We start from the raw sequence: 27,836 nt of genomic DNA, 5'->3' as shown, positions 1-27,836 counted from the left end.
TCTCCACCGATTATACCTCGCCCCCCTTTGTCCAGCCTAAAGCTCTGAGTGTTCGGGACACCGATGATGAAAGATAAAAGCAGATAGGCACAGTGAAAAAAATGTATAAAGGCTCTTTGAACTCAGTTGGCCATTGTTAACAAATAATTCATAGAGAAAATATTTAATTCAATTTTCTTTTATGGACACCAACAGATGGCACTAAAGCACCATAAGTAACCAAGGAACAATCAACATTGTCAACACAAAAATGAGGATTTATTTTTTTCCCTTTTGATTTTCATACTTTTCATAATAAATGCCTATTTTGTAAATTGCTGTAAACTGGCGTAGTAAACTACAGAAGATTCGTAGTATTAGGTAACACTGTGTAAAAATAGAAGTATGTTGGAACAAAAAAATAACAGCTTTTTATAATCCTAGAAAATAATATATTTAATGGGTTAAAAGAATAATAATTCTTGATGCTCTGTGTATAAACAATCCACCTGGGGTGATGAGAAAATGAACAATATGAACGAGACCAGTGTGCTTTCAAACTTTAAAGTAGGTTTTCTTTCAGAATAGCAATCATAAAAATAAACATCAATGTTTCAATAGATGCTATGTCATTACAATAAGACAATTACATTAACTCGCACTGGTTGATCGTTTCACTGTAATGAAAAAAAAATACAAAAACTACAGAACAGCGCTGAGGAGAGAAAGAAAAAAAAAATCACAACATTTTCAAGTAGATCAGTCAGTATTGTTGCTGAACAAATACAAAAAAAGATGTATCGGTTCATACAGTGCCGTAAAAAAAAACAACTATTCACCCCTACCTAAGTTCTGTGTATTTTGCATATATATCACTCACAAAGGTTCCAGATCATCAAACCAATTTTAATATCACACAGAGACAACCCAAGGAAATAAAATATTCAGTTATGAAATTTTGATTCAGGTCAATTAAATCTGTTAGACAAAGAGAAGTGGGCTACAAAATCTCAAGAGCACAATTGACATGCCATGCATGATCCATAGAAATTTCAGAAGAAATTAGAAAAACAAAAGTGATTGAAAACTGTCCACAAGGAAAAGGTCACAAAGCCATTTCCAAGGCTGTTGGGAGAACCACTGTCAAAGCCATTATCCACAAATAGAGAAAACAGTGGCAAACCTTTACTCGATTGGTAGACCAACTAAGATTACTCCAAGAGTGCGACATCGGCTCATACAGAATGTTAGGAAAGAACCTAGAAAAACATCCATGGAACTGTAGGCCTCGCTGGCCCCAGTTCAGGTCAGTGTTCATGACTTCACTATAAGAAAGATACTGGCCAAAAATGGCATCCATTTTACAGAACACAAAGCGACGTCTCACATTTGCTAAAAAGCATCTTGATTATCGTCAAGCCTTTTTGAGAAACAATTTGTGGACTGATGATTTAAAAATGTAATTTTTTGGAATGTGTGCAGCCAGTTACAGCTTGGGTAAAAATGGCACAGAATTTGACCAAAAGAACATGATGCCAACAGTAAAGTATGGCGGTGGCAGTGTGATGGTCTAGTCTTGTTTTGCCGCCTCAGGACCAGGACAACTTGCTGTGGTTGACGTTATAATGAATAAAGGTGTTCACCAGAAGATCCTGAAGGAGAACATTTGGCCATCATTTCATGCCCTAGAACTTAAGCACCTTTGGATCATGGAGCAGGACAATCCGAAACAGAGTAGCAAGTTCAGCTCTAAATGTCCAATTAACCTGAAATGTATGATTATGGAATGTGGAAGGAAACTGGAGTGACCGGAGAAAACCCACATAAGCACAGGTAGAAAATTAACAAAGTGAAGGTTTTGGGGTGACCACGTCAAAATCTGGATTTAAATCCAGTTAGATGCTTGGAAACCCTCCAATATGGCAGATTTGAAAGAAGTTTGCAAAGAAAAGTGGGCCAAAATTCCTCCACAGCGTTATGAAAGACTCATTACCAATTGGCGTCAATGTTTGATTTCTGTTATTGCTGCAAAAGGTGGCCCAACTCGCTATTAGGTCGAGAGGCAATTGCTTTTTCACATAGGGCCGGATAGGTTTGGATTTTCTTTTGTCCTTCAGTTAGTGGAATCAACAATTCAAAACTGCGTTTAGTATTTCCTTGGGTTGTCTCAGTGTTATATTAAAAGTGGCTTGATGATCTGTAATCTTTGTGAGTGATAACTATACAAAAAACACAGAAATCAGGAAGCGGGTAAATACTTTTTCACAGCACTGTAAGGGTCATCATGCAGTATGGTTGCTGTATCGAATAACTGTGGAAAAAAAAAACTTTCTGTTAAATAAACAAGCAGCAGCAATATGCCATCAAACTGCGATATTGCAAGTACTCAGATTAAACACAACTCCAAGCGCTTTAACATTTCCAGAAAATATATAAAATTGCGTGACAGTGGAGGCCGACTGCATTGAAACGAATCGGATGCTTTTGGACATTGTCGAATATGTCAGATGAAGTTCAGAAGAGCAATAATGAAATAAGATTAACAAAAAATCCTACAATCGGCTCCTACTTGGACTTAGCTTTTCTAAAGGCACTGAATCGTAATTTTCCTTTTCTAACAAAAACATTTGTTAGCCAATTGAGTATGACATAAAGAAACCAAAACGAAAGTCTCCCTTTGCACAGCCTTTTTCTCACAACTCTTTGGAGGACAGATTCTGCCACATGTACAAATAATTGTATAAATACATCCAAATATTCGGCAAAAAAAAAAAGAACACATAAATAAATCAAGTCATACCTAAATATATACATGAATCAACAAAAAAGGACAATAATAGCAAAACTAATAACTTTATTAAATGTTTATATAATAAAGTTGCACTATACCTTCCAGTGGTGCAGATTCCAAATGAAAAGCATTATAGCTCATCTTTTTATCACACCATTTTCACCCACAGTGCAGAAAAACACAGATTTGCATAGTGCATTCTGATAGGTAAAACCACCTTCTTTACCTGTGTGTCAATATGTTGCGTAAGACAGACAGAAACAATTATTTCAACAATTTATTTATGCATTTAGATTATGTTTGTATTAATTTTGTCGTGAATTGTGTCATTTTTGTGTATTTTGTCACATAAAATGCTATTCAAAAGAGAGGGCGGGTCAAACTGCCCGAGTTTTTTACTTATTGGTTAATGGACGAGGGCATAGATCGTTCAAGATCTACCAGGATGATTTTTAAATCTTTAGTAAATCTCAAATACGTTGATGCTAGAAACACTCATTTGCATAGTACATTCTGATAAGTTAAACAGTCTCTCCACTCACCTGTACGTCAATGACTTCTAAGTTTGATATGTATATGTGTGTAAAATAACTTGTATAGGGTGTAGTTGAAAGAATTTCTGTTTTCTGTGTAAATATTTCTGAGACAAATCTTTCCATAAGGTGTTGGGTAAAATGACTGTAATATGTAGCTTACATTTTCAGTTGCAGGAAGTCGATCCCATTATAATTTACCACTTGGAAACGCTACGTTGATGTTTGCATAACAAATGTCCATAATTGATTCGTAATTGTTGCACTAATATATATTTTATAGAGCCCTGTTTAAGTGTAGCATGCACCTGTTCTATTGGGCGTGGCCCATAGGGGGCGATGGCAATGTCCTACAAATTAATGCCAGCTGCAGTTAAACACGAGGGGGTGAAATGCAATGGCAAACCAAAGCCACCAGAGAGCAGTGTCAGTGTCATTTTTAAGCAGAACTGTTTGAGAAACATGGCACTTTTCAATAATAATAATAATTTCCTTGTATTGTCATTCTGTGTAACAATGTACACAGAACGAAATGTCGATTGCACCTGACCCGTTGTAGCGAGCCGATGCAGCCGCAGCCAACAGAGGGCGCCGCCGACCACTTTTTAAGTCTTAGGAATGACTCGGCCGGGGCGCGAACCACCGACCTCCCAGTCTCAAAGCGGGCAATGACATAATATATTAAAATTCAAACATTTTCAAGAATTTCAACCACCTGTATGGACCCTTGATGAAAAGCTCAGACCACTGGGCCGCTTCCTCATTAAATAAGCTTTTGTTGCGACAAAATACACGACAAAATAAATGACAACATGCATAAATAAATTAATTGCATTTATATCATAAATTTAGGTATAATGTGATTTTTTAAATTTTCATTTGATATATATTTGTAAGAATTTATTTATTTATTTCTACATATGGCAAGATCGGTCCTCCGTACAATTCAAGTGAGCAAGGGGTAAGGTGAATTGGTGAATGAACATACATTTTTTACAGTTCCTGACTTCTCTTCCGGTAGGCACACATCTAACACTAACAGTGTTGCTTTGGACCTGAGATGTGTTCCAAATAATTTTGGCCTTTACATATACCGACCTGCAAAAATATGAGGTCATAAATCTATTCTAGTTATAAGCGACCTAACATAAAAAAAGACATTTATTAGTCTTCTGAAGCGGGGCTTTAGAAACGTTTATTAATAAAAAATGAGGGCAATAAAAGGGAATCTATCTCAAAAGACAACCACAGACGTGATTTTGTGATATGGAAGACTGGATTGTTATTTACTTATAATAAAATGGGCTAATCTAGATTTGCTTTAATGTTAAAAGCACCTAAAAAAGGTTAGTTAAGTATTTTACAAGGTTTCATGGAGGCCAATGACAGTCAAGAATATATCCTTCATGGACAGCACCAAAATTTCATCCCTATCTTCACAAAATTTCAACCTTGACTCGGTGCAGAAGCAGAGGACATTTTTTTGGTGAATATATTTGAAAATGTCCTTGCACAGTGAATAAAACACATTTTTTATTAGAAAATATATATTTTTTAGCATATGGTGCGGGCTGTTGAAAAATAATAAATGTACACTGGGTGGGCCATTAATCAGACACCCTGGATTTAAAGCAGGGGTCTCAAACTCAATTTACTTGGGGAAGGCTGGAGCAAAGGTCTGGGTGGGGGTGGGCCAAATCAGGTTTTCCACCATAAAGTTCTCAAATCAGATTTTTTTAAAAAATTCCCTACACAAAAAAACATTAATCATTTATATGAAAATCAATCAATCAATCAGTGATAAATGAATCCATAATCCGCTTGGGCTGCACTTAAAGGGACAGTGTGTATTATTTAGTGCCTCCTTGGTAAAAATGTCATTCATTAAAAAAAAGTTATATGATAAGAGAAGTACTGCAACATACCTTAAATTCCAGGCTACAAGCCGCTATTTCCCTGTATTTCAAACACTGCGGCTTAGAGTACATGCCGACAACGATAACTGTTAAGGGGGAGGTACACGATTATTGTCAAACTGATCACGTCACAGTTTTTGACCCATGATTAGTCACCTCCTGCCACACTAAAATATTTGCTCAGCTGACACTATATGTTAGAGAGATTCCAAGCATTTATATGTAATGATTTTTTTTGTAGTAGTAGCAATATGAGGTTTCCTCTCTATCACTGACATTTGCGGAAGGATGGGAGAGCTTAAGACGTGTGTTCAGGCTGTTGTGATTGTTCGGTCTTCTGGATTTTAGTCAGTATATAAAGTTTTGTTTTGAAAATGTATTTGTCACACTCCTGCGTATAAGTTTATTAAGATCGACTATTGTGCTAATTGATTGAGATTGACAACTGTGGAGACAGTCCGCCAACGAGTGAATCGTGGCACAATCTGTTACTTTCTTAGACATTTCCCCTATGATTCTACAAAGACCACAGTAGTATGTTACATAATAAATGTAATATTTAAAATATGTGAAAATTCAGTAATTTTGAAAAAGAAAATCCAAAAACTGTGAAGTTAAATGAAAAAAAAACTTTAACACTGAGTTACTTTTCTTTACTAGACATTTCCCCACTGATTTGCAAAATGCAAACAATGGACATGAATGCGTTTCTTCAAGTTTCTTCTTGAATCTGCGCATGTCGCATGTGGCTTTTAAACATGTGCTCTCTGTCGTCAGGAATTTACGGTAAGTGTCTGCCTTCAGGTAGCAAAACCTGGAGAAATGCTACCCTATGATCACTTTGAGTCTCCGTAGTTTGTATTCTTGTGATTTTTAGCACTGGTTTTCAGTTGCTTGACAAAATATAGTGACATCTAGTGGTCAATAATAGACACTGTCCCTTCAACTTTAATATTAAGAATGCAGCCTCAGACTATCATCCTGGTCCGCGAGTTTGAGACCCTTGATCTAAAGCTTCCCATTTTTTTTTAATGTATGGAAGTGCTCAACAGTTTGCCTGTTCCAATTATTCATTCACTGCCAGCCCAGAAAAATCTTCAACAGCTATCGTGGTCAATGGGAACAAATGCATCAAATGAATGTAGCATAGTTTTGCTAGGCTACGTTTGTTTAAAAAACATATGAGAAAGTCAAACTTACCACCAAGCGAATTGCGAACATGAACAAAAACAAAGAATCAAACTGATGTCAGGACTTAATATGAAAACTCTTTGCAAATGTATTGACGGAGGACACAACAGATTCTGTATTGTCAGACAATTAAAAAAATAATCTGTTGCATATTACAATAATTCATAAACCATTTTATAATCTTACCCACTCCTCAAAATGACTGAATTTTCCGGACTATAAAGCGTACCAAAAAAACAGAAACTGGCCAGAAATTTAATACGATTGGAAATGCAATACAGTATTTATAGGTGTGGTTAGTAAATGAGGTACACATTTCAGTATTTGAGCAATTGTATGCAATGGGATTCGAACCTGGGTGGTGGTTGTGATGACGCAAAAAATTCACAGCTATACCCTTAGTGGTACAAATGAATTACAAAAAGGCATTAGAGCTTGTCTCATCATCAAACTATTTTTACTTAAAACACTGATTTGCATAGTGAATTCTGAAACCAAAGGAGCAACACTGCAGTATTTTAAGTGGAGTTTTTTAAGAGTTTCAATTTTTTTTTTAACAGTACATCTGTCGTATTATTGTAGTAATTTACTACAAAACAAATTTTCAAATTCATTGCTTAAAATAACGACCTAACATATTATTTTGCTTTCATTCTGACAAGAAATAAATACTACAGTTACAACCAAAAAAATACTTCAACCATAATACTATAACACAAAAATACTACAATAGAAATATTACGACAAAAATACTACAAAATTACAACAAGAGTAATATTACAAAAATACTAACAAATTACTATAAAACAATACTAATCCAAATTATACACTGTAGTTTTGTTGTATTGTATGTCTGTTGTATTGTTTTTGTTGTAGCCACACAAATGAGTAATGGGGACGAAGTTGGCACCAAAAACATTTTTTTCATTATTAGTACTTTATTTACTATAATATATATGTCATTATATTTTGACCATTTTTATTAGAACCAGATGAAAAAGCCTGACGGGCCACGTTTGGCTTGCGGGATGTAGTTTGCCCACCCCTCGGTTAAAACGTCTCACCAATCCTTTGTGTCTATAATTTTGCTAAAGACAAAAACAGAAAACAGAAATTCTTTCAACTAAACCCTATACAAGTTATTTTACATACATATACATATCAAACTTAGAAGTCATTGACGTACAGGTGAGTGGAGAGACTGTTTAACTTATCAGAATGTACTATGCAAATGAGTGTTTCTAGCATCAAGAGCATAAAAAAACGATAATGAGATAAGCTCTAATGACTTTTTGTATGTCATCTGTGGTCTAGTCGTAAAGTGTCGACGACCGAACCGCTTGATCAGGGTTTAATTTCTGTTGCAAACAATGTTTTGCGACTTTAACCGGCGATACTTATCGACTAATACATCATTGCACTTTTTATATGCGGTAAGTGTATAAAGAACCCAATGAATAAATACGGTGGCTCCCACTGTAGTCCCAATTTTGTGTGCCTAATAGTTTAGTATTCCTTATTTATGACAAAAAGTTGTTGGGGGTGCGCCTTATAATCAGATATAGAGGTAAGATCGGGCCCAAAAAATTTAGCAGGACCTGGTCCCGCAGGTAGTAAAGCCCGAACCAACCAGAGCCCGACCAATTTGAAGGACCAAGCCCGAAAATGTTCATTTTGTTTGTGAAGAGGAGGGGTGTTTTTGGCAGACTATAATTTCGCCCCAGGCCAAAGATTACACCTCAATTCCGGTGCGCCTTATAGTGCAGAAAATACGCTAAATGTATAAAAATAATACCAAGAAGAAAAAAAAAAACTTTGTCTATCTGTTCTGACTGCTCTGCTGAGTTTAGTCCTGTCATGAAAGACCTCAGACAGCAGAGGGCGCTGACATCGTCTCACAGTTAAAACGCCAACGGCAGGAGTTGCAAAGACCACTCCCAGTTGGACGAGTGCAAAACAAAACAAAAAGCTGAGAATCAACGCTGCCGAGAGAACGTCCGATCATCAAAAAGCTTCCCGCTGATTGTCCATGTGAGGACGGCGCCGATTTTTTCCCGTGTCCTTCCTGTCCCTCTCGGTTCGGCGCGCAACATTCAAATGCACCCCAACAAGGAATCAGCAGTATCTGGCGAACTCGCGTCATCGAAAACAACAACAATAATAATAATTATAATAAAAAAGAACAGCAATGGAAATGACAGTCAATTCACAAACTTCTTCAAAGAATCCATATGAACATTCACTCTGCTTTCGGGCAGAGTCGAGGGAGGAACCATGTTTGGGGATGTACCACTGGTAAGTCAGGTGTCGGGGGTGTCATAAGGCCACGGTGGTGCACGGGTGTTTGAGTTTACAAGGCAGCACCCCCCTGTTGAGCTGATAGAACTCCACCAGCTGGATCAGGTCGGTGAACTTGGTGGCACCGTCATCAAGGCTGAAGAAGGATTCGCCGTCCTCTTCGCACTGAAAAGTCAAACCATACGCTTACCGTCTGAAAGACAGTCAGTAAAGCAAATCCACGATAGCACACCCAAGTGAAAATGTGTATTTGAAGGTAGGGTACATTGTTTTATTTATCCTTAAAAACGTGAAATTTCAATATTTGTTTCTATTAAAATACTATTTTTTTTACGCGCAGCTGCCATCTCCTGGCTTGAGTCATAATTGCAACTTTTGTCAGCTCACGATGCGTGTGGAAGTACGTGCATTTCTTATATGCGCTTAAATAACTCTTCTTTTAATCTTTATTGGGGTTCGGATTGGGGTTTAAACTGTACTTTAAAACAGGCCTTTTCTTACTTTCACCATTTTCATGCTACACTACCAAATGGAAAGTGCATTTTCTTTGCTAGTTTTGTTTCTCTGTAAGTACTTAACCCTTGGATGCATGACCTATAAGTACAGACTTTACACGAGTGGGGTCAAGTCGCAGTTTTTATCATAGTCTGTCCGGGGGTGCAACTTATACTTATCTGAAAGTGTTGACACATTATGATTGGGTAAACATTTCAGATGTTATTTTTACACTAAACCGCAAGAGGGCGCTCTAGGCCTGTGTTGATACTTTTAAAATTGCTGGTGTTCCCGTGCGGGAAATGCCCCTCCTAGCATACGTTACACAGGCAAACATCACTAAAATGACTTTGTATCTAATTTTGGGGGAAATGTAAAGGTAAAGCGTGAAGAATTTGCCCCTATTAAAGAAGTCACTTTTGAGGAAGCGGAAAATATTTGCTTTGGCAGAATGCACAGGTGGGTAGTAACAAAGTACATTTACTTGAGTAAGTTTTGGGAAATTCTGTACTTCTCTGAGTAATTTTAAATCCCTTCACCTTTACTTTTACTTGAGTAATTTTGTGAAGAAAAAACGTTACTTTTACTCCGCTTCATTAGGCAACATCGAAGTCGTTACTTCATTACTTAATAAATCCCCTCCAGTTAAGTAGGCGTCAGTCTTCGGCAGGCGCTACCATGCTTAACCAATCAAACGTAGCAGCCTTGTCACGTGACTTTAGTCAACTTCAGAGGAGGTAAAGGTAGTTTTACGGATGCAACAGATGGAAAATGTCGCGTAGCAATACAGACTATGAAAACACAGAAAAGGAATAGCACCCCTGGCTTCACATCTAAAGCATGTTTCACTTAAAAAGGGTGCCAAACACCAGCTACAATATGCAATGTCTTTGTTGAAGTTAATGGGCTAGCTTGTTGTCCTGCTTGCGGAGCCTGCTATGATAAGTATTGGGGCTTTAAATATGCTACTCTGTGCTACACGTGCTTAATTCATTTATTTGATTTATACTATTTCATTTTTACTGTTTATTAAAGCACTTGACTTTACTGTAAATTATTTTAATCAACTATTAAATTAAACTTTTTTTTTTTCTTCGATTGGATGGACTATTTTGATGATCTGATTGGCTGTCTTAAAAAAATCAATATATATGACGCTGTCACAGTTACTCAGTACTTGAATTATACACTCTCGCGACATAGATACCATAGATCGCTTACCTCATGACTCGCCTCACTTCCGCGACAAACGTTCAGAAAATAAGGCGTCATATCGCCAAGTTAAATCTTTTCGACTTACTCAAAAGTGATGTTTATACAATGTGCAAAAGTGTTTTAAGACATTTCCCAAAAATGAGATACAAAGTTGTTTCGGTAACCTTCGCGCGTGTGACGTATGCTAGGAGGCATTTGACATGGAGGGACATTTTTTAAGTATTTATTTTAAAATGTCGTTCAAGATGACATGTATGTTTTTGGTGTTGGGTTTTATCAAATTCATTCCCCTCAAAAATGCAATTTATACCCCGGGTGGGAATATATGTTTTTTCGTTTTTAATTGAGCATTTTTTGGCTGGTGCAATGTATACTCAGGGGCGCCCTATAGTCTCCGGTACTTTAGTTGGAGTATCAGTGATTACTCAAGTTCCAGTATCAGTCTGAAAAAAGTTCTACGGATCTACGGAATATCCCACGATAGCACGGTCTTAGATGTGAAAGGGAAGAAACTGTGCATAATTCTGAGTGTTTTCTTTGCCAGACTCGCCATCTTCCTTTAAAAATAAAGCAGCTTACCGGTAGTATCTGGAAATGTTTGATTTTCTGGTGATGGCACAAGGTGAGCACAAAAGCCTTGGGGTTGCTCTGACTGACTCGGAGCAGAAACAAGCTGCAGAAAGACAACAGTGTCATCGTTTTGGAGCGGGTCAATCGTTTTTTGTTTATTTTCCCACATACCCATCGACTTGACCCTGTTGGTGGATGATGCGATGCGATTCTTCTCGGGTTATTCTGCCGTGGAACCACAACTGGGCTATGTGGATGACTGTAGAGTGTGTTTGTGTTATGAGGAGCATAAATCAGGCATTGCAATATGAAATCAATAAAAACGCTGAACTTCCTTTACCGGAGTTGAGCGAAGAGTGGTGAAGTGGACTGTGGGAGCCTAAGACGTTCATTCGGTGATTCCTCTTCTGATTTGGACGCAGCGTGCAAAGAAAAACAACAGTTTTGGTTAGAATTCAGTTAGAGAAGTAATCATCTTGAAAACAAAAAACAAAAGAATCCAACCATGAGGAAAAAACATAATACAGTAATCTCTTGCTGTATCAGGGTTTACCTAACGCAGTTTCGCTACTTCACAGATTTTCACTGTGAATTGTGTTCTGCATTCTGAATGGCTGAACAGAGGGGAAGATGCTTTCTATCACCAACAAATCTGGACCTCTGTAAAAGCAAAATTTCCTCTGGAGCCACAAGCGGCTCTACAGAGTTCTTTAGTGGCTGTCTGGCACTTTTTCAATAACGTTTGATATTGGAAAAATATATGGTGTCTGTAGATCAAAACCGGAGGTAAATACACAGATGGGCGCGAAGTATCTTGTAAAGTGACGTAAACCGGATGCATTATCCATACAGTTGTGCAATAAAACAGCAAGATTATCTTTAAAATTGTTATTTGACAGTACAGATGTTCTAAACAATATCTAAACAATCTTTTTCAGAATTACAAGGGCATTTTGCTCGCAAAATAACATTTTATTGCAAGAACACTGAACTTATACCAGCTCAGTAGCCTAGATGGTAGTGTGCCCGCTTTGAGACTGGGAGGTCGCTGGTTCGCGCCTCGACCGAGACATACCTAATTGGTATAATGGCGGCGCCCTCTGGCTGCGGCTGCATCTACTCGCTACAACGGGTCAGGTGTATCGACATTTCGTTCTGTGTACATTGTTACAAAGAATGACAATACAAAGGAAATTATTATTATTATTATTATTATGCATACATGATGCATGAACAATTCATGAACTTTGCATGAGATGTTCAGCGCCTGGTGCTTCTGGTGAAGTGATCACATCATTTTTGGTAACCATGGCTACCGTGGACGTGCACAAAACGACATCCTTCTCTTCCCTGACAACTTTGTCATCTTTTTGAGAAAAAATACACATTTAAGCGTTATCCATCTGTACTTATAACTTTGCATTTTTCAATACACTGCTTCACTGCACGTACTTGCTGTATGGGCCGCCTTATATGCCGAATAACTAGGCAGTTGGGATACATAGCTGTACGGACAAAGGTCTGATCAAAGTTATTCCTGCCATTTAGTGGTGATTTATCACAGTGAAATCACTGCCAGATGCTTCATACTGACTGATAAACAGCGCCAACGCCTTTGTAGTAGTTTTCTAAAAAAACACTTTTTACGTTTTTCTCACTCAGCGACAATGCTTCTGTGAACATGTTAATACATTTTGGCACTAAACTAGTTAATCACTAGGGGGAAAAGAAATGCAATAGCAAAGCAAAGCCATCAGTGAGCAGTGTCATTTTTAAGCAGAAACATGGCAGCAATTAGAGCCCTTCTTAATCCTTGAAAACAAAAGCATTCTTGAGGATTCAAGCACCCAATCCTGAAAGTATCAGTTTAAAAAAAAAGTGTTGTGGATTTACCCTCCACGCGTGCCCCTCCTCCATGGCAGCGCTCTGAGCTTCCACGGGGTTGTCGATGACGCGGCCGATCGTCCCCGAAAAATCCATGGCCACCAGCGAGTTTTCGGACACACTTCGCTGCGGTCAAAATAAGGCGTCAAGATTTCAACGTAACTGCATTAAGAGTTTCCGGATGTCAGCTTGAGGAGGTTGTAATGAGGTCAACATACCATGGGCGCTGAGAAGTGTGAAAGGAGACTTTTTCGTTGCTGGGGAATCTTGTCGTTCTGGTACAATAGGATCCCGTACTGAGAAGACAAGGAAACACAAATCGTGCTTATTGATGAAAACACGTTTAGGAAAGAAGATCACTCAACCGAAACTATTGTCTCTCAACGACTCATTGATCTTTTGACTGAGTGACAACATGCAGTTCATTCAAATTAGGGAACTACAGTTCCCAATATTTTGAAGAATTACGAGAGAAATGAAATCTCAGGGCCGTCGCTACCCTAAACAAGTGTGCAAGACTGAAATATACGGTACATATTTTTCCAGTTGTATTGTAAAATGGGTATTGTATAGGAAAGTGGGTATTTATATTTTTCGACCTATCTGGGACTTATTGTGCTGCTACATGTTATTGCACTATTTTTACACTGCACTTACATCTAAGGCCAGTCTCCAAGCACTACTTTGAAAATGTTTTTGCCTATTCTTACATTGTTTTTTAACTTGTCAAATCTCAATGTTTACTATGTTGTTATCAATGAGATTAAAGTCACTTTTAATTCTAATTCCAATACTGTGAAAAATTAAATAATTATTAATGTTTCATGTTTCCTGGTTGATGTTGTCTAAATTCTTCTTAACTGGTGGACAGTCGACATCGCTAGTTCGGAGTTTGATGAATATCAGTATTGGTTTTTAAAACACATATCTAAGAATATCAATCTGTATTCATTAAACCATAATTAGTTGTAAGCCTTCATAGGGAGCTATTTACCATTTACAGGTTGGAGTTTTAATTGTCATTTTCTTGAGCATGCTGAAATGTTAAAGCCAAGATGACTAATTCCCTATTATAAAAATAAATAAATAAATGCTAATTTGAAAGGTTGAATGAACATTTTGAGCATTAAATGTTGAAAAGTAATTTCAGAGTCCGACTAATTAGTTCGAAGTACTTATATAAAGTTTTCTCAAAGATTTTCCTGCATTTTGCTAAAGAGATGAAAAAAAGAATTACTATTCATTTTAATTTCTATGTCATCTTTGTTTCTTAAAGTGACACTGTGTAATATTTGATCACCAGATGTCGCTGTGTTGTGTAATACAACCGAAAACGAGTGCTACAAAGCACAACAAAGAATACAAACTAGGTAAACTCAAAGTGACTGAACCGCACCATTTTTCTTCTAATTTTTTGCCCAGCCTTTTTGGTCTTTGTGGGTAACCTTAGTTGCAAGATGGCAGAAAAAACATGTCAGTTCTCTCTTAGTGAGGCTCATGCAATGGAAAATAAATACAGTTATCTTTAACCTACACATATTTGAAAAGATGCACGTTCATACGGTAGTCCATGTATTTTTGCTTTTTATCTCAATCACTATTGATGGGGTTTTGGGGTTTTTAAGGGTTATTGTTCTATCTTCGTTATTCATTATCCGTTATCGGTCAGTTCATAATACGCTACAAAGCCAAGGAGCCGGTACACTTACTCTCAGCCAAAAGGCCAAGCTAAGGTCCTAGCCCTAAAGCCTGCGATCATTGCGAATGCACCGTTCCCGGAGGTACTGCAATACCGGGCCGATGCGTGGAGTGGACAGAGCAAGCTCTTATTCCATCTCCGGATTGCAAAAATCAAAGCTCATGGCTACATCAGCACCAATATATTGGGTCAGCGAAAACTTATTGTAGTGCATCTGATGAGTTTACAAATGAAGGGGTTTTTATTTACCACTAGGAGATGCTAAATAATACACCTTGTTCCTTTAAATAAATTTGAGTATCAGCTCTCAGTAATGGTCACTGGTTTATCTTAGATTTCATTTTAGTCAAATCTATGTGGTAGTGTTATCAAATACAGTCAACTTTATTTTATTGTTTGTATTTATTTAATATTATCTAATGCACATCTTTGGGAGTGGAGGCACACACACACATTCCCTTTAAACACGTTCCAATTATTATGCATGGACAAAACACACACGTTCATATTCACAAATATACACGTTGAACAAATCAATGGTACTGAAAATGTTCATAATAATGGTTATGTTGTGTGTTTATCCCTGATGAGTTTATTCTGTTTTTAATATTGGGACCCCCACAAAGTAGATTGCATAGGGTGACTGTTAGTTATTTTGACTATTATTACACACTGTTTTTGGGTGTTTTGAGTATTATGTACTGTTTACATCATTGAGACTATTGGCCAATAATGTTGCTGTTCTTTGATCTTCACACCCTTTGGGCCCCACTTGCTTTTTTAACCTAGGACATTAAAGAAAGGGCTCAGAGAAGGGTTTTTTGGAATTTCTTATCTGAGAGTTGACTTTTCTCACTATTCTCCTTGTCTTCTCTCTTTATTTTGATTTGATTTTGTCTAATAAACAATTCAATCCCTTTGTACATTTTCAAATTAATATTCCAATCAATCAATCAGTATTTTTGTCGTTGTCAAATCACAATGTCAAAAGCTAATTGTAAGACTGTTTGGCAGACCTTTGGTGCAGATTAGGTCAATGAATAACGAGGTTTTAAGTTTACATTATGATGCTGAAAAGTGAGAACATAGAATTAGAATGTGAAATTATCTAGCGCAAATCTTGAAGCACACAGCACGCACGCGAGCCCACACACACAGACACACACTTGTACCTTAAACAATCTAAAGGCGGTCATCCAACATGTCCTCCCTTGTTCATCTTCGGCACACAGAATCCGCAAATCCTTCAACTCCCCTCTACATTTATTAGGCTTTGGAGCAGAAAAAAAGAGGGAAGCATTAATAATTTAAAAATGTCAAAATTAACATAAAAAAGTGAGCCCAGCAAATGCACTGAGTCGTACGATGCGGTATAAAACCAATTAAAATCATTTATAAGATGAAGGGTCACGCACGGCGGAGCTTTCTAATTGTATGAATGTAGCAAGGGAGGGTTCAAGCAGAGGTGAACGGTTCCTCTGCTGGTAATATTTCACTCCGGCTCCCTTCTGTTATCTGACACTCACCTTGATACAGAAGGCGAAGTCTGTGGGTGCGCCGTGCTGCTTTTTGCCTGTGATGACAGTGAAGATGTTACTGTCTTCAAGGTCTGCCAGTAAGTGGAGATGTCTGGGCTCCTGAAGACACAAACATCTCTTTTGTCAGATGATGACAGACAGAAAATCGCTTCAAGAGATCCACACCGATACAAAAAATGTGCTTTGTCTCATATTCAACATTGAAAATGATTTACTTTGCTACAGGAACAAACATTTGCCGCACCTTTGAGGTTCCTTTCGTAGAACAGTAAAGTCCCGAGCGCCGCAGGAACAAGTAAACTTTCTTCCATGACTTTCGGCCCACCTCCTTTACGTAAAGGTAACCCTGAATCTCGGGACAACTACTGGTCGCTAGAAAGTTCTGAAAAGAGAGGAAAATTTGTTTTGAGAGATTTATTCACACTCATACGCCCTCAGATTTCCTCCCAGATGTAAAGCCAAGTTTAAATATGACAAATACAAGCTTTCTTTTTCACCAGACCTCAAAAAAGAGAAGAATCCCCCCTAACTCAGAAACTAAAATGTATATGTGATAATTTCTAAATGGACAAACAAATGACTGTTATAAGAAAGATTCATCTTTATTGTCATTGAGTACAATGCGGTGAACATTATTACTAACGCGATTAGACATGGGAATCCAGGTTAAACAAGTAATAAAGATCAAAAAGAAAAAAATGAGATAAAAGAATGCAAGGATAAATGGGCCCAAATATTACAAGGTAGTGTTTGTAGAATGGCCTAAGTTATAAGGTCTATTTATTTGCGTAATATTATTTCACTGAAAGATTTTGCATCAGAACTATAATGCAATTAAAAAATAGTGCAATCATATTTAGCAGCAAACATGACTAATTATACTTTCAACACGAAAGGAATTAATGACAATTATTCATCATTCCTCTGATTTTTTATGCCAGATGGTAAAACAGCCCCTAGCAAGGTGGTCAATAATCATATCAACCATCTTAGTGAGTACCTATCTATCAACACTGGTCATGTCGCTCAAGAAGCGTGACCGACAGCAAGACAAAACAAGGAAAAGAAAAAAAGGAAAAAAAGTAGCAAGAAACATTAAAAATTTTGACCTATAAGCCTTTGGCTTCAACCTGTCATCACGTTTTTGTTTTTGTGTTGTATACGTTTGTTGCAAAATGATTGAAAAGAAAAAATAAGAGTGAAAAATGCAAAACATCCACAAAATATACAACATTAAATTGCACCTTTTGCAGAAGTGAAAAAAACGAGTGATTTGTGAATTTCAATTCATAAGATGTTTTTTTCACTAATGTTTATTTTGTTTTATAATCGATTAGTTTTTTGGATAAAAAAATCTCCATATTAAGGTTACCCACAATAGATATTTGTAAATGTCTAATTTACATGATTTATTACATATTTTGACAATTCACTATCTCTTAATGCAGAAAAACCATGAGGAATTTGGATTATGCATGTAACCTAGTATTAAAAGCGCCCTACTTTGACTTAAAATGAAATAAATAAACCAAAATATTTGACTAAGTGCTCCCTGTACAAAATTACATTGGAATTCAGTGAGGTTATATCATGCCAAATTTAAGAAAATATACATTTGTATTAACATGTTCATGCCTATGGATCGATTCGAACTGTAGGTAATCAAATCAAACACATTTCTTGAATTGAAAAGGGATCGCTTCAGGAAACTAGCACTCGTACAAAGCCCTTATGAAGATGGGAAAAGTCATTGTTGATTTGGACTTTTTGCACAATTTCAGTTATTACTTTTATTTATTGTTTATGTCGATTATGTTTGTCTATTTGTGCCCATGTAACATCCATAACTGCCTGTTCACTCTGCAAAGGGGATAATAATTTTCTGGGCTATACGTTTTTTCTTAGTTTGGCCAGGGGTATGACTTATACTCCGGTGAGACTTATATGTGAAATTATTACACAATATGAAATCATTGAGTTTTAATTTTGTATTACTGGTACTGTATCTCACTTCACATCTTATTTTCACACTAAACGATACGAGTGCGCTTTAGGCATGTGTTAATAATAAAAAAGTGGAAAGAGGAAGCCAGCGCATCGTCTACCCCCGGAACCTACAGGGAGTTGTCTACCGGTAAAAGTGACACAGAGGATGAAGATTTAATTGGATTTAGTGATTTGGAGTGAAGATGATAATTTGAGAAGCATGTTCTATATGCTAGAGTTATTTTAATAGCTCTTAATACGTTACCTTGTTACTGAAGATCGTGTCCTAAATATGCACATACATGTAGCGTTAGTATACCATGTTCTCTATTTTATTCTATTTAAATTGCCTTTCAAGATGACATGTATGTTTTATATGTTAGATTTTATCGAATAGTGTTCCCCCCAAAATGAGACTTATGCTCCGAGTGAGACTTATACACGCTTTTTCCTTTATTTATTATGCATTTTTGGCCTGGCGCGACTTATACTCCCGAGATGGTTATTGTCCAGAAAACACTGTGCCCATCAGAACTGATCAGACCAGGGTGTGTTGCAGCCCTTTGAGACTCACTGTATTAAGGGCTATACAAATAAATGTTACTTGACTTGACTAAAAGTGTAATAATAATAAGCAAATACTAAAGAGTAGAGTACTGGAAAAACAAAATAGCAAACATCCTGATTCATTCAGCAACACGTTTTTAAGATTGTTCAAAAACATGTGTTTTTGTGATCCCCACCCTTAAAATAACTTGAGTTGATTAGTAATCCACCAAGCAGTTCTGCAGAGCAAACGGCCTCTTCAATATTCAAAGCACATCTGCCAAAGGAAAATTCCAACAACTAAACCTTTCAAAGGGTGCATTAAAATGTGACGTTCATTAAAAGAAAAAAAAGTAAGAGACACTTCATGGTGCTGGAGTGAGCGTTGGCAAATATTACAAACACCTGCTCCACTGGAAGAGTTTCGGAAAATTCGTAACGCCGAAGATCCCTGACAGGACTTGGGTCGGGTTCACCACATGTGCTGTCTTTTATTGAGCCGTCTTCAGGGAGCAGAACGTAAGCGAGCGTCCGTATGATTAGCAAGGGACTCAAAAGCTTATGTGAGTGGCGTGGATAAACGGATGGTTTCCACTTGTGGTTTGGACTCTGACAGCTCCATTAAACAGCAGAGGAAAGCAAGAGTCGCCCTTCGTCCGTCACGACGAGCCGTTCCAAAAGAATGTTTTTCCCGGGTTTTTTCCCTCCTCCCCATTTCCTGTCTTGGCCTCGTGTTAATGCGAGCAGCGTGAGACACATTTGTGCGTGCTCAGTGCAGGCAGGCGCTATTTTTTGACTGCCGGGTTCCAGCTGTCAAACGTGTGGGGCTCGCCTTGCGTGTGCCGCTACAGTCGTATGTCAACAGGGGATTAACAGTAGTTATTACGACGCGGTCTGACGAGAGGCGCTGTCTCAGGGTCAGAGGTGAGGTATGTGCAATCGCTTTTATGGCGCCTCATGCTGACTCGCAGGTAAACTCGAATTGAAGGGTAAGCGAGAGGGAGACGCTGAATGACTTTAGACACCTACCTGCAGGAGTTGCGACGGAGGGATCGGACGATTGGCTTCCTGGCACCATGCTATCATGTGCTCTGGGAAAAATGTCTGGAAAGAAAATCCAAACAGAGTATACTATTAAACAGGGATCTCATTGTAGTGTAATGCCTTGCTGCTTGGACGCACAAATATTGTATTTTTCGGACTAAAAGTCGCAGTTTTCTTCATAGTTTGGTCAGGGGTAGGACTTATACTCAGGTGAGACTTCTATGAGAAATTAATAACACATTACAATATTATTAAGTTTAAAATTTGTATTACCGGAAGATCAGTTCACATGTTATTTTTACACTAGACGGCAAGAGGGCGCTCAAGGCAAAGGTTGATAATTTGGGTAGATGCGGAAAAGACGAAACGAACGGCAAATCTTCTACTGTGACGAAATTAGATTTTTTGAATTGCAGTTAAATGATAGTTTGGTAAGCATGTTTTTTTATCATAAAGTTATCTGAATAACTCTTAATATGTTACTAAAAATATCAGGCATGTCAATTATGAAAAGTTCGTATATCGTACAAACTTATTGAGCCTATTTTTCTCTATAATTTTAAATTGCCTTTCAAGATGTCATGTATTTTATCAGTCTGAACGAATACAATTTTAATCGATATCAAACAATAAGGCCAGCACACATTTGTTGATAAAAGTCCGATTGATAAAACATTTGCAAGCTTTTTAGATAAGGATGAATTATTTTGAAAATATTTTCACGTAACAGCAGAAGCGCTGTGAAGGGGCAGCTACCACTAGCGCTGTACTTGCTAATGCCATCATTCCAAATGTGGTTAATTAGCATTAGCTCTCTAGTGGGTAATGCTAGAGGCTAGCATTACAAGTGAGGTCACTTGCATTAGTGCCGTAGTCGCTAATACTACTACCTATTGTTGCGGCTCTAATATTAGCAGAGTAGTTTTCCACGCCGATTAACTCAACTCAAATTTATTAATACATCATATTATAATAATAATAATAATAATTTCCTTTGTATTGTCATTCTTTGTAACAATGTACACAGAACGAAATGTCGATACACCTGACCCGTTGTAGCGAGTCGATGCAGCCGCAGCCAACAGAGGGCGCCGCCATTATACCAATTAGGTATGTCTCGGCCGAGGCGCGAACCAGCGACCTCCCAGTCTCAAAGCGGGCACACTACCATCTAGGCTACTGAGCTGGTATTGCGAAACCAATCGATCTATACAAATGACTGTACAAGTAATAAAATAACACATACCATAAGTAGTTGAGAAATTAAAGCACGTACAAATGTTTTAAAGTGTATTAAAAATTAACAAGGGCAAAACTTTTTTATTTAGGTTTGAGAGTATTTATTAAAAATGAAAACTATACTGCGTCTTGCTAAGTCAAAAGCCCAAAGGGCAAATGTTTTTTTGTCCCTTCTATTATTAATTTAGAATATCTTTAATGTCGAAGAGTTTCAGACCTATTCTCAGATGTATGGTAGCAGTTTTAGGAAAGGACCAGTGTGACTGCTGTTTCTAAAATTTCTCGCAGCAGTAGAAAACATTAAAAACTGGAAAATTGACACTATATAGTTTGAGAGCTCTTATTTCAGGATATTTGCATCTTGTCCAGAGCCTACAAATAATCAAATACAAACTAATGATTTGATTTTAAAGACAGCATTGCACAAATTCTAAAATAAAGAGACTTAAAAAACACTCTTTCATGTCCTCATGAGCCAGGTCCATGCACAGGCTAATTATGGCTTTTTTCTCTTTAAGATGATGTCAGGGACATTATGAACTGTTTTTAACATGAGGTTGACAGAGACATGGTATGAGAAGGAGACCAAGTAATTACCTGAGGAGTTCTGAAGAATTCATATTTGGCATAGTTCTTCCTAAAGAGGAATCTACCGTCACTGCTCATGGAGGCCTGGACTTGAACCACCAACTCGTGGTCCTCTAGACAGCGCTCTAAAGGGCACAGAGACAGCTTCATGTTACATTTAACATGGAGTCATAAGCTTTTTTGGCTTGTCAGTGGTAAAACGCAAAAATGGGCTGTCGTAAAATGTACATGATGAAACTTCACTATAAGTGGGGAAGAACATAAATTTACTGTTAAATGTTGTTATTGCACTTTGGTGTACAGTAATCTGTTGTTGTATCGCAGTTAATTTTTTCGCTACTTGGCTGATTTTCGGCGTGCATTGTGTAAAGCATTCCGATTGGTTAAACAGTTGCCCCGTCCCTTTGCTGCTTCTCTGCCTGCGCGTTAATGACGTTGCTGTCTGAGTTGTACACATTCTGTCCGTAAAACAGCTTGTCAAATCTACATTATGTGTGCGCAGGTCTTTTTCATTTTTCATTTTTATAGACGCATGTCAACAAAACGTTCTGGACCGACAAAAGCACCAAAGGGCAGAGGAAGAAACTTTCTATCGCCAGCAAAATTAGACTTCACCCGTTAAACTTGCTTGGAGCCAAATGGCGTGACTTTGGCGCTCCCTAGTGGCTTCCTGGCGCTTTTTAAAAAACGATAATAATGGAAAAATATATGGTTTCCGTAGGAGAGAAACAAAAGGTGAATGCAGTTTTCCACAACGTCCACATGATAGCAACAAAGTGGACAGTGTCCTTAATCCATACAGATAGTTGTGCAATAAAATAGTTATTTGTAAAAACAAACGTTTATAAAGTACTGCACTTTTGTTTGTTCAACAAATACATAAATTGTTCCTGAGTAGTAAATAAATAACTAATTAATAACAAAATATATAAAAGTTTCAACTTCAAAGGTTTTGATTAATGCGGGATGTTTTTGGAACACCACACCCGTGAAAAACGAAGGATCAATGAAGATGTTTTCCTCCCTTTACTTTTGATCCTAATTAACTGCAAGTACACAATAAATGAGCAATATGCAAAGTATGTGTGTTGACTGACAGGGGAAACATTTCTGGCGAATGTTAAACTTTAATTATTGCAATGGATCATCTCTTTGCAGGATGATTCAATAAAGTGACATGAGTTCTGCTGAACAAAAATGTTGGGAATTTCGGTGGGTTTTCAATGGATAATTCACAATGACAGGGTGGACACGCTAAAATTGACATAACCAAACCAATGTGTTTTACCCGCAATTATTGACAATTTCAAGCTCAATAGGGGGAAAGATAATATTATGAATCATCGTATTATGTATCGTCATATAGTACAAAAATAATTGTTCTTTATTTATCACATATTGAACATGAATAACTTAATTTTCCTCTGAGAATATAATGAATGAATTGTTTATTGATTTATTTATTTAATCGTTAATTATTCTGGCGCTACAGTCAGTGCTGTCGCAGCAGAGTGTGCGCCAAATGACCGATTGACAGCATCAGGTATTCCTAGGCGGTCTCCCATCCGAGTAATAACCGACCCTGCTCAGCTTCCCAAGATTGGGCGTTCTCAAGGTGGTATGGCAGTAAACAGGACAAAACATAGTATTTTATAACTTATAATATACTTAAAAAAATGCAGTTAATGTGTTAGGATTCCTTGTAAAAACATATGTTTTTGTGGACAGATTATCCATGTATAACTTTGCTTAACGAGCAGAGCAATGTGTTTTAATAAACGCAACAAAAAAAACAATAAAAACACAAAAGGTCAAAAATGAAGAAAACGCTCTGACCACTTTTCTCATGGCACATCAGAGTTTCATTATTCTCCTACATTCCAACAAAAAAAACCAAAGACACATCAAAGATAATTTTTAAAACGGCTATTAAAAAATTCTCTAGTAATTTCCTGCACTCGTTATGCACATTCTCTTGAAAAGACTCAGCAGTGTTCCATCCATTTTGAAGAGAAATAAAACCTTAAATGTTCATATTCAAAAAGTACGGCCATAGAGTAGGAAAAATGCAATCTGCCACTTGAGTTCTTGAAACCAGCTGTGACAATATGACCTCGGCCGGCCAGCGGTCAGACGAGACCAAAAATGTGAATGTGGTCCAATGTCTCGGTGTTGACATGATTTACATACACCATGACGCAAACACCAAACGTGACTCAGTCTTTTGTGAATTCCTCACAATGGAACAAACACACTTCCGAAATGAGTACAAGGAAACATAATTTAATGTAATGTATTTTCCGGACTATCAAATGCACCTAAAAAACACAAATTAGCCAGGAATTTGAAAGTGCACCTTATAACATGGTGCACCTTATAGACAGAATACGTTGGATAAGATTGGAAATGCATACAGTATTTCTAGGTGTGCTTTTTCACAAGGTTTTGTGGTATATTTTGGTATTGGAGCAATGATTGATCAATGGATAACCCTCGCTGGCTCTTCTCAGACACCAAAATGAAACACTTCTGCATAGAAACATCACATATACAATAAAAAAATCATACCATTCCACTCCAAAAAATAACAGAATGTCAAACACACACACACACACGCACACACACACACACAAACGCAAAATGGTTGCCACCACCTTTATACATAGACTATAATAATAACAAAAGTTGACTTGATGAAGGATGCACGTTATTTTATTAGTATCAATGTGGACTAGGATGCCTTTTCATATGTTATCTGTACGACTGGAGGTCTAGTGGTAGAGCAGGGGTCGGGAAGCTTTTTGACCCAAAGAAAAAAAAGCAAAAATATTTAACAAAAAAATCTTAAGAGAGACCCACCATATGTTTTAGGAGAAAATTCAACAAAACCACCAAACCTGCTGCCTAGACAAAAGCTAATTCTTCAGCACATTTTATTTTACCATGTGTCATTTGATGATTTGATCAAATCTAGGAAATTATAATAATGCCACAACCCGTGTCCCCTATCAATATGAATGTACTACTAAAATTGTGTCTCCTGCCCTCAGTTACTTAAGAATGTTGAGGCTCATTTTGACCGTCATTTTTGTCCTACATAATGGTTTCAAAACAAGGTGCAAGCAAAGTTAATTTGTTAAAATGTCACAAAATACAAAATCAGCGCAATCATGATTACCATATGCAGTAAGTGTTTAAAGAACACAATAAAAACAGTAGCTCTTACTTTAGTCTTCAATTTCATGGACGTTACAGTCCGGTGCGCCTTATGTATGAAACATATACAACAAAAGACTATTTTTTTGGGGATGCGCCTCATAATCCAGCCTGCCCTATAATGTGAAAATACGGTATTTGAATAGACCCAATACAATATATCGTTCTTGGCCTTGGTATGATCTTTTCATGGATCGCGTGGGAGGACTCTTGAACGATGTCACGACTCTTATTTCCATGACATCGTGTGGCCGAGCTGATGAGTCACTCTTATTCGTGACACTGATTCAGCCCGGGAACACCACCTCACTGTCTTGTTCCCTATTAACCTTTCCGAGCTGACAAGTGGAGGTCAACGTTGCTTCTCAAAGGGGCCATTTATACCATTCATTAATGTATGACCAGTGGGGAGCCACGGACAAGAATAGGACTCTCGGTTTCAACCAAGAATTGTCCTGGGTAGCTCAAAGACCTTGATGGTGTCTCGGTTTCTATTCTGGTCTACTTCACTATGGAAGCCCAGGAATGCAAAAATGCAGTACATTAAAAAGAACCTTTTGTAAAGAAACCTTTTGCTACATAATGCAACAGACAAACATGTAATATGGCTACTGTATTTCCGCACTGTAAGGCGCACCCCAAAAATGTGTCTTCTGTGACATGTTTTCTATATATAAAGTGCAATGAACTATAAGCCGCATAAAATTAAAACTACAGTAAGGGTCAGGGTGGCACTAAAAATAAATAGGAACCATATTTGCGCTATCCTGGTTTTATTCCCGTGGTAACACCAAATTATAAGGAGCATGTCTCTGGTCAATTTGGGGCTTTTGAGTGCGACCTATGGACTGTAAAATATAGTATCTATTTTTAAAATAGAATAACATTATTACAAAAATTAAAAATGTGTACATTTTATTCTTGACTTGACTCAACACAGAGTTTCATCTACAATCTCAGAAATTTACAAGCTTCTCTTGAGGGATTATTGTGACAAAGTAAAAATGGTAACGGTAAACGGTTGCTAAATATTGTTCATAGGGTACAATTGCAAACTTACCAATTGCGAATGATCGAAAATAAACAGATTTAGTGTGATCTTGAAGTATTTTAATTTTTTTTTTTTTTTAAGGAAACACTTTTCTAAATACAGTGATTTATGGCTGGGGGTTGGTCCTAAACCGAACCTGTGATAGGCAAAACAGTGAAGTTGAAACCTTTATTTTACAGTTAAAAACATTCTACAATGCATTGGAATCAAAGAACAAAACATTTTAACAGGTCCAAGCATTCATTCAAAAAAGTATTGCATAGTGTAAGCATTTATTTATTCATGAGCAATGACTTGTCACGAGGCGTGGTGGCGTGGAAGGTGACCGGACCAGAACGGAGGCAGGAGGCATGAAGGGAGAACTCAAATGCGTTGACGATCCATAAGTTTTATTTAATAAAATAAAAGTCGCCCAATACTCCGGGGCAAAACAGAACAATACAGAGTTCCTCCGGCACGAACTCAACAGGACAAGGCATAACAGACTAAAACAGGACAAGGCATAACAGACTAAAACAGGACAAGGCATAACAGACCGGGATTGTGAATAATGAGTAATGAACCAGCAACCGCAGAGCCCACAATGCAGCCTTAAATAGCAGATACACAATTAGTGGATCTGCTTCAGCTGTTGCCCAGAGGGCGGGGCAGACTGGTCACCAAGGCGACCGTGACATGACTACAATCTTCAGGACTGTCTAGCCAATCAGAATGCAGAACAGAAATCCGCAAAGTTACAAAACCTTGAAAAGTAAACCGTGTTAAAGCGAGGGATTACTGTACTATCATCTTTCTTTTTTAAATCAGAATGGAACATATATCCTTGATTTTCTTATGCATTCCATTATGTCAGTGGATAAAAAAATGGGAGCAGAGTTACTCGGACTTGGACTGGGATGTCCTGCTAGGGTCCAGCAGTGGGGACATTGAGGAGATGGCAAACTGCACCACTGACTACATTAACTTCTGCATGGACAATGTTGTTCCTATGAAGACTGTACGCTGCTATGCCAACAACAAGCCCTGGATCACGAGCGACATCAAGTGCCTTCTGAACCAAAAGAAGAGGGCCTTTAAAAATGGTGATCAGCTGGAGCTAAAACGAGTACAGAAGGAGCTCAGAGTCCAGCTCTGGAAAGGGAAGAAGCAGTACAGGAGGAAGTTGGAGAAAAAGCTGCAGAACAACAACATGAAGGAGGTGTGGGAAGGGATGAAAACAATTACTGGCTGCAGCACCAAGCAGGGTGTGGCTGTGGATGTGGGGCGAGTCAACCAGTTGAACAACTTTTTCACCAGGTTTGTCCTTCCCTCTCCCCCTCTGGACACTAGCATGGAAGACATCCCCCCACTAAAAATAACTGCAGCCCAGGTGTGTGGAGAGCTGAGGAGGCTGCGAACCAGCATGGCAGCTGGTCCAGATGGAGTATCCCCCAGACTGCTGAAAGCCTGTGCGTCTGAGCTGGGAGACCCTCTACAGCGCATCTTCAACCTGAGTCTTGAACAGGGGAGGGTCCCTCAGTTGTGGAAAACATCCTGCATCATCCCAGTCCCAAAGAAATCAAGACCTGAGGAACTCAACGACTTCAGGCCTGTCGCCCTGACATCACATGTGATGAAAACCATGGAGCGGTTGCTGCTGCACCAGCTGAGGCTACAGGTCCGTCACGCCATCGACCCTCTGCAATTTGCTTACCAGGAGAAGGTGGGGGTGGAGGATGCTATAGTATACATGTTACACCGATCCCTCTCTCACCTGGATAGGGCTAAGGGGGCTGTGAGGATTACATTTTTGGACTTCTCCAGTGCCTTCAATACCATACAGCCTCTGCTACTTAGTAGGAAACTTGACAGAGATGGGAGTTAGCTCACACCTTGTAGAATGGATTACGGACTACCTGACAGGCAGACCCCAGTATGTGAAACAGGGGGGCTGTACATCGGACACTGTTGTTAGCAGCACAGGATCTCCGCAGGGGACCGTGCTCTCTCCGTTCCTATTCACTCTGTATACATCAGACTTTAAGTACAACTCTGAGTCCTGCCATGTGCAAAAGTTT

The 27,836-nt window shown here is 38.0% G+C and overlaps 1 protein-coding gene and 1 pseudogene across 4 annotated transcripts in view; both read right to left on the bottom strand.

Moving 5' to 3' along the window:
- Positions 1-527: 527 nt before the first annotated feature.
- Positions 528-27,836, bottom strand: part of LOC148371665 (growth factor receptor-bound protein 10-like) — a 147,061-nt gene continuing 119,752 nt past the window's right edge. For all 4 annotated transcript variants that reach the window (XM_088326211.1, XM_088326210.1, XM_088326212.1 and 1 more), the window contains 11 exons: positions 21,522-21,637; positions 19,671-19,745; positions 16,354-16,491; positions 16,098-16,208; positions 15,744-15,842; positions 13,091-13,168; positions 12,882-12,998; positions 11,329-11,395; positions 11,160-11,247; positions 10,998-11,091; positions 528-8,873 (listed from right to left, as the gene is read on the bottom strand). In XM_088326211.1, the coding sequence (XP_088182337.1) occupies positions 8,727-8,873; positions 10,998-11,091; positions 11,160-11,247; positions 11,329-11,395; positions 12,882-12,998; positions 13,091-13,168; positions 15,744-15,842; positions 16,098-16,208; positions 16,354-16,491; positions 19,671-19,745; positions 21,522-21,637 (1,130 nt within the window). In that variant the 3' untranslated portion in view covers positions 528-8,726. The remainder of the gene's footprint in view (positions 8,874-10,997; positions 11,092-11,159; positions 11,248-11,328; positions 11,396-12,881; positions 12,999-13,090; positions 13,169-15,743; positions 15,843-16,097; positions 16,209-16,353; positions 16,492-19,670; positions 19,746-21,521; positions 21,638-27,836) is intronic.
- LOC148371666 (U2 spliceosomal RNA) lies at positions 14,639-14,728 on the bottom strand (annotated as a pseudogene).

This window comes from Urocampus carinirostris, chromosome 2 (genome assembly GCF_059441175.1).
Source record: "Urocampus carinirostris isolate Australia breed hairy pipefish chromosome 2, RoL_Ucar_1.0, whole genome shotgun sequence".
Lineage (NCBI taxonomy): Eukaryota > Metazoa > Chordata > Actinopteri > Syngnathiformes > Syngnathidae > Urocampus > Urocampus carinirostris.
This window is presented reverse-complemented; position numbering and strand designations above follow the sequence as displayed.